Source organism: Passer montanus, unplaced genomic scaffold, assembly GCF_014805655.1.
Source record: "Passer montanus isolate IOZ18808 unplaced genomic scaffold, ASM1480565v1 scaffold23, whole genome shotgun sequence".
Taxonomy (NCBI): domain Eukaryota; kingdom Metazoa; phylum Chordata; class Aves; order Passeriformes; family Passeridae; genus Passer; species Passer montanus.
Window position 1 is genome coordinate 10,666,401 of NW_024366926.1, and position 15,006 is coordinate 10,681,406.

General features: G+C 42.2%; 1 protein-coding gene across 1 annotated transcript in view; it reads left to right on the forward strand.

Moving 5' to 3' along the window:
* Nucleotides 1-1,225: 1,225 nt before the first annotated feature.
* LOC120502772 (transmembrane protease serine 11E-like) overlaps nt 1,226-15,006 on the forward strand; it is a 39,524-nt gene continuing 25,743 nt past the window's right edge. Inside the window, exons 1-3 of the mRNA XM_039710537.1 lie at nt 1,226-1,389; nt 9,867-9,988; nt 10,663-10,781. Coding sequence (XP_039566471.1) covers nt 1,226-1,389; nt 9,867-9,988; nt 10,663-10,781 — 405 coding nt within the window. The remainder of the gene's footprint in view (nt 1,390-9,866; nt 9,989-10,662; nt 10,782-15,006) is intronic.

A 15,006-nucleotide genomic window follows, 5' to 3' on the forward strand; every position in this document is an offset into this window, starting at 1 on the left:
AGGGTATTAATGCTTGACAGGTACCTGTGTCCTCAGTCAGTAAAGGCTCAGGTAAGGCAGGCAACTGCAACAATGCCCTTTCCACAGGGAGCTCGGAGAAGCCAAAAACCCCAATTTTGATTTGATCAAAGCAAATGAAAAAATCAGTGTTGCAGAAACAGCAGATGCTGTTTAGCAGTGATCAGCTTTTCCCACAGTCCTCAAAAGAGTCTGCCCAGATGATCCTCCAATTGCACTGAAATGCCTGTGAATGGATAACTTTGGGGAAAGATGGAAAATGAGTTGGTATGTTTTGGTAAAATTTTACTCAAATTTTCATCTTGCCTTTTTTCTTTCCTACCCTCCCTTTATTCTGAGGCTGTTTCTGGAATAGAGTGAATGTTCCAACAAAAATAACTGAAATCTTGAGACTTCATGGGAATACCAAATGCTTCAAGCTTTTTGGCACAAATGCAAGTGCATCAAACAGCATAAAACGGATTTGCTTTCTTTGCTTTCTTTTACTTTTTCTTTGTGATTTTCAATTTTTGATGTAAATGCACATTTTCTCACTAGTGAATCTCCATTTTTCCCCCTTTCCAGATGGCTCTGAAGAATCACGTTTGTGCTGGGAGAAGGGAATTCCAAGGAGATTGGTGGCCCTTTTCACAGAGTAAGCATTTTCCACAGGCGGGGTTATGCCAACCATTAAATGACTAACATGTAATTAGGAGGCTGGATACTTATAGTTGTCTTGTCCCTGATGCCAAGGGAGTCCAGGACAGCTGTGGATGAGTGAGCACCGAGGTAGACCAGGCTTGGCTGACCAAGCCATTTACGTCCGTATTTGTTTCTGTGTTGGCTCTCTCAGAAGACAAGTGACTTAGCGTCGCGGACAGCGTGGTGCCTCTCTGCTGCGGGTTTTACAGTGAGCATGTGGTAGAAGGTGCAGCCACTGAGGGCAAGGCCTGCTGTAGGGATAAAAACTGGACAGAAAGGGAGTGCTGGAAAAGGGAAATCTCACGCACTTCCTGTTCCGCTGTAGTGAAGAACAAGTCTTATTGCTTGGGCCGGTTTATCTGCTCACTCCATCTCTGCCTGGGGAGCTCTTTGATGCGGAGCTGATCGGAAGGTTGCAGTCTCCTTATCAACTCCATGCTTACCTCTGTTTGTTTTTATTCTCAAGTTCGTTCCCTCATTTTGCAATAACCCACAGGGTGCTGGGTGTTGCGCCAACCGTGCCTCAATGAAGGATCTTCATTCAACAGCTTTCCCTTCCCGTCACACCAGTCAATGCGACTCCTGCGTTTTCCAGCACCATTCTCTGCGCAGCCCAGACTTTAGCCAAGCCTTCATTGGTGGGCAGAAAGGCTACCAGGCCTACCGGGACCTGCCATGGGATCTTCAAAAGTAGGTGGCATGTTTGAACCTGGCAAGTTTAATTTGGAGGGGTAATGGTGGTAAAGGGGACTGTCTGTGGGAAAGCTTTAGGGCTTCAGGGACATAGATCTGGAGGAGAAATCTGGTTTTTCTCTTTGCTTTGCTGCTCAATGCTCTATCTATGCCTCTTTCATGCTTTTCGACCTGGGGTACATCCTGGATCTGTTTGAAATGTGCATTCTGAAAAGGGATGACAAACAGAGGGAAAGCTTAAGAGGAAATTGCAGGATGAAAGGGTGGTTTTGGAGGTTGAGGTCTGGATGAAAAGAGTAATGTGGCTGGAGTGAGAAATGCAGAAGGAAATCCTTCTCTAGCATGGCCAGGAGTACAATGATTTGCTGTTTGTTTAGAAAGATGATATCAGGTTGACACTTTTCTTCCTTCTGGTCATCTTAAGCTGCCTGAAGCAGGCTTTTATTGCAGCAGTGAAGCCCTTTTGTGTCAAAATGAAGTGCTAGTAACATGATCTTTGAAAAACCTGTGGTTTGTAGTTGTAATATTATTTCCCCCAAATCCTGCAAAAAATCCTGGTTAAATAAGTGATGTCAGCACAACTACATTAGGGGAACACTATAGGTGTTCATCATTCTGGTTTTATCCCTTGTATTTTCATGAAGAAGCCATGATTTTTAGGGAGCAATGAGTAGGTGGTTTGCATCAGAAAGTATTTTAGGCAGTCAGAGATGCTGGATATCCTTAGTTTTTTTTTACTGTAACAATATTTCAGACAGCTCGGGAAAGTTCAGAGTATTTTTACAAAAATAAGTCTTCCAGGTGCAGCACTCTACCATTGTCTCTTGGGTCAGAACAGTGATTGGGTTCTAGATGTGCAGGAAACATCTTGGAATTTGTAATTTCTGTTTAACTCACTGGATTCTGGATTCCTATGGCAATCGGGGAATGCTCAGTCTCCCATGTGTATGTTTTTTGTTGTTGTCTCAGCAGTTGATGAAGCTTAAATGTATGACTTCAGGGACAAAATTAAAAATAAATTGAATTATTTAAAAAATCCTAATGATTTGCGGGGATGGTTGAATTTTTTTGTGTGGTTGTTAAAGACTACATTAATCTTCTCTCTGTGTTGCTTTGGGCAACTGGCTGTGGATGATTGCAAGATACTACTTATTTTTTCCATCCTCAGTATTTTTAAAAGTTAGGTTTTTAAAATAATTTCAGGGCATACTGAAATAGAAACATTGTTTCTGGATGGACAAAACTTATTATTTGTGCCCACTGAAGTGTTGTTCTCATTTTGTGGAAACAATATCATTTTAGTCAATAATCTTGACTTTGCCAGGAGAGGATGAAGTAGTAGTGATGCTTAGTAGTACCCTGCTCAATACCCAAAGATTTTCTGCCCCATTTAATATCCATAACTTAAAATATATGCTACTCAATCTGTCAGGTAAAGAAGAAATCCCCACCAGTTGTGATTATCAGTTTGTGTTTGTTACATAAGCAGGGAAAACTAAAAGTGAGTTCTCTACCTAACAGAACTGAAAAGCCTTTTTTTTTTCTAGTTGGATGTAGATCTACTTGCCATGTCCTTGTGATATCAGCAGTGGTATAAATAATTTTAGTGACAGTGTGCTAGAGGGTAGTTAAATAACCTCTGAGTACAGTTTGGCTGCTTCCTATTTAGGAAAGGATTTAATTGTTTAAATGGTTGTTTAAATTATTATAAAATCTAAAGTACATTGGGGGAAATCTGTGTTGGATATTTACATATTTGGGAAGGGATGAAAACTGCCTAGTCTTAATCAAAGCCCCTGTGTAACCAGAGTTCTTTGCTGGGCAGGGATGTGGACCTGAGTGTGGAGCTGTAAGCTGTGCTGTTTGAGCTCATCCTCCTCTGCCTTAGTCCCTTGTAAAAGTGGATTTCACTGGCAGCTTTATCCAGTTCCAAGATGCCACTTTTCAAAGCATTTCAAGCTTTTACAAAGCATTACGTGTGCTCTGTAAAATCCTTGAGGAAGCAAACCTGCTGAGGAAATCTGGGTGGAGTAGACAGCCTTGCTGGCTGTGCTGTGTCCTGCACTCTGGGCAGCAGGTGCAATGTCCTCTCTGCAGCTTCCCTGTGAAGGTCTCGTGCCCTGGCAGGGTGAGGGGCAGAGTGGCTGGTGTCGTATAGGGCAGGCTAAAAGTGAATATGCAGGTGGAAATGCAGTGCCACTTGCACCAATTTGTCATGCAGTAGGTGGGCAAAATGAATGCAAATTACAGACTGCCGAGGTGTAGCAGGAAATAGATGCCAGCCCTGGTGCAAGGACACTCATGTGCCACTGGCATTAGTGGGAGTTTACCTCGATTATTGCAGCAGGCAGATGTGGTTCCTGCACGGTGCCAAAGAGAAACCTATCCTGCTCAGTTTGTCCCAGAGCAGATCCTGAATTCAGGAAACCCTAGTGGAATACTTTTGCTTTTGGTACAGACCACACCTGATTTGACTCATATGGAATTGGAACCGTTGATATTTGGAACCTTGCTGATTTCCCTCAGTTTCTGGCCATTTAAGACAAGAAAACTAGAATGAGACAAGACCTCCTCCTGTGCCTTAAAATCTTGTCATCTTCATTCCCTGAGCAAGCCCCAGTGTAATCCCAGCTTTTCTGGCCTCTGCTGTTCCTTTTAGAGAATGTTTTAGAAGTGTTTCCCTTTATTGATTTTTGCCATGCAGCTTTGTGATTGGGCATTTTGGGTCAGCATAAGCTTTGCAAATCAAGGAATTCTGCTTCCACCACATACTCCTTCCATGATTATGTTTTTTGTTAAATACAGACCCTCCTTTTGAATGAACCCAAGCTACCACAAAGCCTGGGATGGCTTAATTTGACATGTTTCTGATACAGGACAATCTGAAAGCTTCATGTAGTCTGTGGACAGATTTGGTCATAACAGGGAGACAGATTTTATACAGAATTGAACGCAGAAATTATCCAGTTTCTCTGCCACTGGAGAGTTGCCTGGGGTTTCAATATCGGCTGAACCACCTGTCTAAGGAGCTTTCTCTAATTTCAGCAGCATTTTTCTCATGAAGAAATTTGTCCATCTCTGTTCAGTGAAAATACATTGCTAGATTACAGCATTTCACTGTTTATCTACCTAGCCTAGCAACTGTTTATTATATATTGTGGTTTAACCTCAAACAGCAGCTAAGTGCCATGCAGCCACTCACACCCCACCCACATCACCCCCATCCCCGTGGGATGGGGAGGATATTTAGGGAAAAAAAGGCAAAACCCAATAGGTTGACATAAGAGCAGTCTACTAATTGAAATTATTAATATTAATAATAGAGAGGGAACAACAAAAAAATACAAATAAAGATAACTGATGTACAATACAATTGCTCATCCACTGACCAATACCCAGCCCATGCTACAGCAGGGAATGGCCCCTTCCAACCAATCTTCTCCCCATTTATATACTGAGCATGATGCTCTGTGGTATGGAATATCCCTGTGGCCAGTTCAGGTCAGCTGTCCTGGCCATGCTTCATCTCAGCTCCTTTCACATCTGCTCACTGCCAGAGTGTGGGAAACTGAAAAGTCCTCGACTGACAGTGAGCACAACTGAGCCACAGCTAAATCACCACTGTGTTACCCACAATATTCTCACACTAAGCCTAAAACTTGGCCCTGTACCAGCTTCTAAGAAGAAAATTAGCTGTATCCCAGTCAAAACCAGGACATAAAGTACAAAGCACAGGAGTAGATATTATTATCCAGAAATATAAGCATTTAAACTACAAAGGAAGGTGGATGACCAAAGGAAGGTCAGATTCTGAGTCCACATAAGCTGTCACAATGCACACCAGCAGAAGAGCTGTATCTGACTTGCAGAGCTCCTTGGGAGTGATAGCAAGTATAGCTTTCATGTACCAGTAAAGAGATTTATTTCAGTAAACAAATTGAAGCACGTCACTGTCCTACTGTTTGTGTATTTGTATATTACTCTGCATTGTAATGTAATATTACAACTACTGCTATACTGATTTTTATTTTTATTTTTTTTTCTGAAAGCACCTTAAGAGATAGGTACTATATGTATCCTAAAACAGCGGTGAAATTTTGTGGATCTAAGCATGCCTCTCTTATAGGAAGGACTAAAAACAGAGGACGTGTAATAGCCCACAAGAGATCATCTCTAGGTGACTGTTTTGGGTTTGGCTTTTCATCAGCCTGTCCTGTCAGCACCTTTCCTGAGCAGCCACTGGCAGTGGGTGCGTGCCAAAGCAGAGCCTGTGCTCTCCTTCCTGGAGCATGCTGACTTAGCTGGACACTGCCTCTGACACAAAGCTCACTGCAGTAATGGAGGTCTCCCACTGGCGTCCAAATGTGCTTCCAGCCCTGGTGAGGAAAACCTTGGAGGCTTTTCCTCTGAAGCAGCCAGTTTGACTCCTAGATGGCAGTTTTAATTCTGCTTCTTTGCAAGAAGTGAATCTAAATTTCAGTAGGTAAAAGATACTAATTTCTTCTATAACCTAAGAGTTTCAGGCTGCAGTGAGTCAAGTGCATTTATGATTTATTTAATGCAATGTTTATAATTTGTTTATTAAACATCCTTAAAAACCCAAGTAAGGATATTAAGCAATAATTTAAATTTTCCTTTGAGACTAACATTTTTTCTTTTGATACTCTTCTGTTACTAAAAGTCAGACATAATTAACTGTGTCCTTCTTATGCCTTCTATAATGCATAATAGGAGGGATCCCTCTGGCTCTGCATTCATTGGTGTGAGCTCCTTGTTGAGGAAAAGGTTCCTGAAAAGCTTCTTTGTGTATGATGTGAAGGAATCAAAGTATGGAATGCAGGGCTCCAAATCACAGACCACTGTTCAGGAAAGGTCTCAGTGGGTATTTCTGGGAAAATGTCAGCTGAATTTCAGTTGAAAAAGCGGAGACAATGTTGGGAATTACTAGGAAACCAAGAGAGGACAAAGAAGTAAAATTGTTTTGTCAGTGTAAACAATTCTATGGCAGTTTTTGTTGCTTCCCTTTGCCAGCAAGTATTTTACTCCTTTTCCTCACTGGAAAATCTTAATCCATGGCAGTCTTCTGTCAAGAGATGAAATCCAGTCCTTGTTTGCAGGGCATTTAAGATTACTGCACAGACATAGTTTCCTGGGAAAAAGCAGAATTCCTGGGGAACAGGGACAGGCCACTTCAGCTGCAAGCAACCTGGGAAAAAGCAGAATTCCTGGGGAACAGGGAACAGCTGCAAGCAGAAGGGACCTTGTCAGAAAGCCCTCTGAGGTCAGTGGGAGCTTTCATCTTCAGGTATTTGGTTCAGACATAAAATTTCCACTTCTGCTCTGGAGGACTTCAGTGACTTTCCCAGCTGGAGTGTTTTTAATCTTAGTGTGCATTTCAGTGCCTGTGCCTTTGCTTTGAGCACATAGCTCCCATGGAGTAAGCAAAGGCTGCTTGGCTCTTGGTCTGAGAAAAATAAATTCACAGTGTTGAACTTTTATCATCTCTCACCAGAGTGTTCAAGCCCTGACAGGTCATCACACAGGTCTCAGTTGTTTCAGTTCTGGCACAATAACTGTTCTGGCAAATAACTATTTTCTCTTGTGTGTACTGAATCCCTGTAAGTGCTGTTAAGTTTACACAGTGGGACATGTCAGATAAAATAATTAGTTTTTGAGGAACGAACCTTAGAAGGTACAGCAAAGCAGTAATAAAGTTCAAAGTTAATGGGAATAGAAAATTATCAGTTCAATAATCTTTCTGGGTTTGTCTCACAGGTATCTTTGAAAACCTGGATTAGAAATCCTCTTAGTCTGCAGCCTGTCTATTCAAAATGTTGGTCCAGATGGTACAGCCTAACTAAGGATATTTTGCTCAAAAATACCTTTTGTTTTTAAAACCAATTTTCATTTTTAAAAGAAATTAGGAGTGGAGGATAAAATTTAACAGCTGTTTAAGATAAAAATCAAGAAAAAAGACATCCAAATCCCAAACAGCACCTCCTTCCCCTATTAAGTGACTTTCTGAGATGAATTCCTTCTAAACTATTCAGTTTAGAAGCTGGTGCTGAAACCCCTCTGCACGTCTTTGAAATGATGTTCTCAAACAGGCTTTGTGAATTAGGTGAAAGTCATGTAAGTGAGTAAAATTACATGTGTGAGTAACTGTTGTGGACTGGGGCTTCTGTTTGTTAATGATAACATGGAACTTGAAATAGAAGAAATAAAGAATAAGAGTTACAAAAAATTTTACACTATATACCAGAGACTGCTGAGAAGGTTTCAAATTTATAGTACTCTATTTAACAGTGTCCCAGCCATGTTACTTCTGATCTGAAACTGCTGTTTCACTGATATGATAGGCAGTAATTTCTTCAGGCTCACCCTGCTGTGGTGCAGATGTGGCATTCAGCCTTTCAAATGGGCTTCTCCAACCCAGCATTTTGGTTTGAGGTTATGCCAGGATCATTACAGCTGAAAGACCTTCCAAGTGTTTTCCTTCTGTGCAGCCTAATCAAGACAACTGTTCTTTAAATGAGAGTATCTACAAGAAGACAAGGGTAGGTTGTCTTAAATTAAATGCACTTTTGTGTTTGTTTTGTTGGCTTTTCTTGTAACTTAGTTTCATTTCAAACATAATAGACACACTTGCAAAAGCATTTAGGCCATGCAAAAGACTATTACCTAGAGTGAGGGAAAAAAACTCCAACAAACAATAAAACAACAAATGCATGTTGAACTCACCACTGACTTTATGATTTCACCTAAAAGCTACAACTTAGAAATATTCTTATTAGTGAGGTAGAGTCCTGACTATTTATACTTCTATATTTTTCATTTCTCCAGTTGAAGTTTTAAGGCAATTTTCATACAATAGTCTCAGAAATAATTTTGGAGGTGCTCATCTCTGAACTGTTAACAGGGCTATTCAATTTCAGTCTTTGCTTTTTGGGGCCATTTTTTGTTGGCTGGTTGGTTGGTTGGTTGTTGTTTTTTGTTTGTCTGGCATTTTGGGGGTGTTTTTTTCTTGCTGTGGAGTCACAAATGAGTTTTGACGCAAACTTGATGAGAGGTTAATGGCTGTTATACAGGATAGCAGGAGGGAAGGGAACACTAAATAGGACATGCAGAACAAGTCAGAACAGATCCAAGTGACAAATTATTACTCCCATTTTCATTCAATCACGTATCAGGATATTTGGCCTGAGTCAGTTGTTTTCCAAGCCAAAGTAATAAGATTGTAATTGTAAGGCATCTCACTGGAATTAAAATGAAATATCAGCATCTGCTTTTCTATTTATGAGCCATGCACAGTTGCTTGCTGTCCCTTTCCTGCACACAGCTGCAGGGGTCACTTGCAATTATTTCAACTTATTTGGATGTATTTAAACTTGTGGCTCATGAGGTGTGTGCTCTGGGGGTGAGCTGTGTGTACTTTGTATGTGGGACCTCACACCCTTGGGGGGAGGATCCCTGCAGCCTGCTTTTCTGAGGCGGGCTGCACCTTAACCTGCAGGTGTGCATGTCTGCATGAGTGAGGTGTGTGAAACAGAATGAAGGACTCTTTACCAAAAATAGTGGCTCCTTGTTCTGTGTTTTGTAATGGCTGATAATAGAAAAATGGCTTTAAGGTTCTTAAGGAGTATTTGAGTTTAGAGACAAAGACATAATTTGCTGTAACAAACTTTTTTTCAGGGCTTTTTTTTTTTAAATCACACTGACTGTCCATTGGCTTTTCTAATGAGTTAATTTGGATTAGTATCCATGTAATCAAGAGCATAGCAGAGAGAAGCCTCTGGTGAGAATCCTACTCACATGTCTTTGCCCTTCCCTGTCATTCCATCACTTCAGCAAATACTGCTTAAAGCAGTATTTGCCTTTGTGTTTAGATTCAGTCTGAATAAGGCAGGAAACCTAGGCTGGACCTCTGAAATCTCTTTCTCTTTTTTGTTCAGCTCTGTTTTGAAGGCTGAAGTGGACTGAGCAGCTGGAATAATGTATAGATACGTACTATACAAAGTATGGGGTGCTTTTCCCCAATTTTACTGCACAAAGCAGTTTTGGGAGCAAAGGTTCCAGTGTGTCTGATAAATGATTTGCTTAACCAATTGAAAGGTGGATACACTGCTGCGTGAAAGTTCACCTAGCTGAAAAACAAGTTTTGGTTGCAAATTTCTAGGTGGGAGTCACATGAGAATCTTAGTAAGACTCCTATTTGATTTGGCCCTAATAATACCTAAAACTGTCAAACCCATCTGTGTTCTTTGACTTCTAGCACATCCCAACACCTATTTCAAAATAGTCTTGTGTCATGGTTTCATTTTCAAGGGTGTTGGGTGAGAAGTCAATTTGTATTGCTGGGAAGAATCAACTAATGTTGAGGGAGAAAACTTTAGCTTACTTTTTTGTGGGGGGAGATGGGGGCTAAATAGAAAAGGATCTCTTAATAATCTCCCTTTGTTCTTATTTTTCCCCAGAATTCATCAGTCAGCCATCAGAATAAGACATCTTGAGCCCTGGAAAATTGCTGCAATCGTTATTGGAACAGCAGTGGCAGCAGCAATCACCATTGGTCTCCTAGTTTATTTTCTGGCATATGGTAAGTTTTGCATAATGTACCATTTCCTCTGTGCCTGTTGTGCCAGATGATGCTATGAGTTTTCACCAGTCTGTCTAAAGCTTATTTGGGGGGAAAAACACTTGCTTCTCTAGAGCTCTCTTTCCTTCCTCACTTAGCATCTTTGCAGATCTCCTAGGAACACTTCCTGTGGTGCAGGGTGATTTAGGGCTGTGGTTTCTGTTGGTTTTCATTTACTTTCACTCATTTCACATTTTTCTCATGATCTACTTTTGGGATGAAGTCAATACACAAGTGTCTGGTCTCCCTTACACGAGCGGCAGACAGAGCTTTCTGCATGTCTCTCTGGGATGTTTCTCTGTTCCCTTTCTCTGATCACTCACAGCTTCCTGCCAGGGCTTGGAGTTGAGTGGACAGGCCAGGAAGGAAGGTAACTAAGCAGCAAGGTGCAGCTTGTGATTCCGTGTGAGCCCTAAGTTCTGTTGGTTGGCCAGAAATGTCACAGCTGGGAAAACTTGGATTAGATCACCTAACCAAATCAAGTGATTATTCCTAGCTTTTGGAAGCAGTATTTCAATGGGTTGGATACAGCTGAAGGCCCATCCACTTCCTAGGTGTTAGGTGCCAGGTGTTTCTCTAAAGTTCATTCATCTTGGTACTTTGAGTATTGCCTGTTCCTCTTCTTTCCCTTACAGATCAGAAGCTGTTCTATTACAGTGCCAATGTAAAAATCACCAACATCCGGTACAATAACGAATTTTCCAGACAATCCTCAGGAAGGTTTAGAGACCTGAGCGAGAGGGTTGAGAGACTGGTAAGTTTGGATCATTGTGCCTTTCCATTAAGGACTGTGTGATAATAAGAGTCATTAATGTGAACCAGACCACAGGGTCTGGTGTACCCTCAGTCCCCAGACCTGGGAAATGGAGAGTAGGAGAGGCACGATCATACCAGGCACTTGGCACTCGGCATCTCCTAGGCTGTCACTTCTCTCTGTCTCTGCAGTGTTGAAAGAGATATTTAAAATCATCTCAGCTTCCTCCTATATCACTGATTGTAGGATCACAGAATACTCTCACCTGAAAGGATCTCACAAGGACCATCAACTCCAGCTCTCCAGTGAAATGCTCATACAGTGATTGAACCCACAGCCTTGGTGTTTTTGGCTCTAATCAGCTGAGCTAATCTCATTATTTGTGTGTGTTCTCTTTTCATGCCCTGAGCCTGGTTTTGTGATTTATGTCCCATTGTCTCTAAGGAAAGCATTCTTTTACACCCTCTCCTTTACAGGGTGGGGAACTCTACCTGTTGGGCTGTTGCTGTGTGTTGAGAAAACAACACACAAGCCCTTTTCCTGCGCCTTTGGTATGTTTTGTTGGGAAACCCTCCTACAAATAGCAGAGGTTGCTGAGTGGCTCTCAGTCATACAGTAGCTATGGAAATAAATAGACACATTGCAATTTCCTTTCTTGTTTTCTCTTTGGGACACTACCCCAGAGATGCTAATTACAGAGTTCATCTCTATACAGCAATAAGCATGTGATTGTGCTTGTATCTTTTTGTGTTTCATTCATCAGAATCTGATGCATATCTCTTACCTCCTGTTTGGCAACCCATGCACAGATACCCAGTTACTAGGACAATGCTTTGTCCCCCACAATCATTTAATTTAGGGAATGTCACTTGTCCACAACAGAACGTGAGCTGTGCTGGACATTGCTCTGCAGAAGTAGGGTGCTGTGTAGGGACTTGGCAATACTAGCATCTCTTCACAGCTCCACTGCGGAGGTCTTCAGTGATCTTAGTCAAGTTGTCCTCTTCTCTGTATGTGTCTGTTCTCTTTCTGCCCTCTTTGTCTACTGGGACCTAGACCAGATTTCCCAGGATGTACTTCTGGTGCATATCCATGTGTATAGAGTCCTACACAAGCTGTGTTTGCTTAGGTGCTACCACTTTACAGCTATTGCCTAATAATTGCAATAATTTTCACCTTGTGATATAGGACCTTGGAGAGGGAATGTTCTCCCTGACCAAGAAGACACTGTGTATTGCTGAGGGGGAATGAAGGCAAGGACTGAGAAGGAGTCTGAGGAATGACACTTTACTGAGTACAGTTGTATTTCTTCCTCCCATTCCATTCCTTTTTATTTTTTTTTTAAACATGTGCCTCCTTTGGCAAAGAAACACTCATTTTAGCTAAGGAGTACTTTCAGACAGTGTCCAATGCAATCAGATTTCCTCTGAACATGGCTATCAATTTAGATGCTTGAATGGAAGCCAGTGCTTTAGAAACCCCATCTCCTCTCTGGGTGTTGAGCAGCTCTGACAGTAGTGACAGTAAATACCAGTGCAGGTTGAGCAGTGAGAACTATTATATCAGGGCATGTTAATTGTACCTGATAAGTAATACCATAACAAACATACACAGAACTGTGCTGTCTTTCCTTCATTCCTGTAATTTTTCTTAAGAGCTGTCCTTAATTCAGCCATTAAATTCTATGTTTCTGTCTCAAATTTTATGAATTCTTTGCTTCTGTAAATGGCCCCTGCCATAAGTTTGGCTTTTTGTGGTTTTAGTTCCAGGTGTTCCATTTAACAAGGCTGAGTGATGTTGAGAATTATCTGTAATCTTATTGAAAGCAACTCCATATAGTAATGAGACAATGTGTTCCTTGTAAGTGTGATTTTATAACAGCAAAACTCATCTTGTGGTGATAAAAATCAAAGCAATCTTTCCAGACACACGTATCCTCTTGATATCTTGACAGACAGCTGTCTCAAAACATTTGCATTTTTCTTCTCAGCATCTTCACAGCAACTATGATAGAGGAGGAGAAACTTGAGTCCTTTATCACATTTTCTAATTTGTCTGGATTTACCAAAGCACTTTGCAGTCTTTCCCTAGCTGGTTTTGGATGTCCAAGCCTTTCCATTGTCATAGTAGTAACGATACCTTAAGCTCATGTTGTGAAACAGTGAGTCAATGCAGATAAATGCAATGTCTTTCTCAATACTTGGTGCAAAGTGAACAGAAGTGAATCATCTCTGATAATCAGAAGCATTCAAATTACCTGAGTTAGTGCAACTCCCTGCCAAGTATTCCCTTCTCTGACTCCTTCCTGATGAAGCCCTCCTTCATTTGTCTCCAGAAACACCCAGAAAAGAGCTCATTTCAGAGCTGGGGTTTCACCAGGACAAATGTTTTCATTTCCATATGGAAGCCATATCGTGACTTCCTTGGGACCTGCAGCAAATGCCTGATGTTTGCTTTGGTTTCCAGATTTGAATAGTAACACCCATTGTGTGAACAACATTCCTGACTCTTATCTCATTGAAGGTGGGAGGGAATGCAGCCAGATCATGCCAGAGAGCTGATGAAGCTGGTACTCCAGTCAACATCTCAGGGCTGACTGGAAAGTCTGGAAACTGTCTTCTGGGGTGGAGCTGGGGGGACTGAGGAACAGATGATGAAAGGTCTTTGCTCCTTGACTGGCTTCCTGTAAGTGTCTGTGAGTGTTTCCTTTGTGCTCTCTTGAAAAATCAGACTTGACTGAATGCCACTATGGAAAGAGAGATTCCAGCTTACCAGAGCCTCCTCACTTTTCTAGTTGGACCAGTCCCTCTTCCCTTGCCAAGCTAAAATGCTCTGTGCCAGACTGTCTCCTCTTACACTAAAAAGGGCACAGTCACAGCTTCTCCAAGGAGCTTCTATTTTATAGTGGGTTCACTTATTGTGTGGCTCATCTGCACAACTTTTACACACTGTTTTTCTCCAACTCCTTCACCAGACTTGGATTTCTTCTTCTTCTCCCACAAAAGATATTAATTCTTTTGGATTTCCCAAGAATGCCTTGGAGACACTAACTACTCTCTTACCAACAGTATCCTGGGGGAGATTTCCAAGGCCCTGCTTTAAGCTTTGCTTCTCCAGCCTCTCTGGCATGCCAAAGAGTGGAGGGAGCTGTGACAATCAGATAGATCTGGGTGACTGGGATGATCCCAGTTTGCCTGCTCTGGGCAGCTGCAGTAACTGCCCTGTGTGCAGGAAGAAGGGTGGAGGGGTGTTGTGTCTTGTGTAGAAAGTCATCTTTGACCCCAAGGAAAGGGGATGTGCAGTCAGAAGAGCTTGAAATGAGCATATCAATCTCAGTGGAAGCTGTCTCAGCTGAAGGCTGGCAAGTTTCTAGCTGTGAGAGAGAAGTGGATATCAAGCAGCCACAGCAGGTGATCCCTTGTACATGGCTGGTTGCTCAACAGAAGACATCACCCTTTAACAGGGGTGTGTAAATGTACCTGTTGGCTCTTTTTTGCCACTATGACAAATTTCTGATACTTCCTCCTAGAAGTGGTGGGCTTTCCCCTCCTCAAGGAGAACCTTTCTCCTTTCTCAGGCACCTTGTTATCTCCCTGTCTCCTTCTCTGGCCAGAGCTGTTCCCAGCCCTGCTGTGTGGCTGCTTCTCCCTGTTGGAGTCCACGTGTCTCTGTGGAATCTTGTGCTGGACTCTGTACCATTCCCAGCTTCTGGGGCTTTGTCCTGTCATTCCCTTCTCAGCCCCTCTCCCATGTGCTGGTAAGCCCGGCTGTGAGCTGGGTGGATGGATGTTCCTCAGGTGTGAGTGCAGCATGGCTCCCTCCTTAGCTGGTCAAGGGCCTGGGGGAGAGTTGAGGTGTTTGTTTTCCTTTCTGGAGTGCCTTGAGCCATGGAATGGACTGATGTGGGTTTCCCCTTTTGTCTCATAATCCAGAAGGCACCTGGACTACCCCCTTGTCCTTCCACCATCTGAAACCAGCACAGAACTAATTGGCCGGATCTGGGCAGTGGGGTTGGGGATTATATTAAAACAATACCTGGATGCTTCCACTGGGAAACTACTGCCTATCCAAATATTTCTATTGAATTAACAGAATTTCATGAAGTAATTTTCACCTCAGAACTCAGCACTGTGTGCCATGACATCTCCTTAGAAACAAATGTCTTGCTTCAGCTACTTCAAGTGACAAGAGAATCTTCTATGTCCTTAAGTACAGGTGTTGGGGG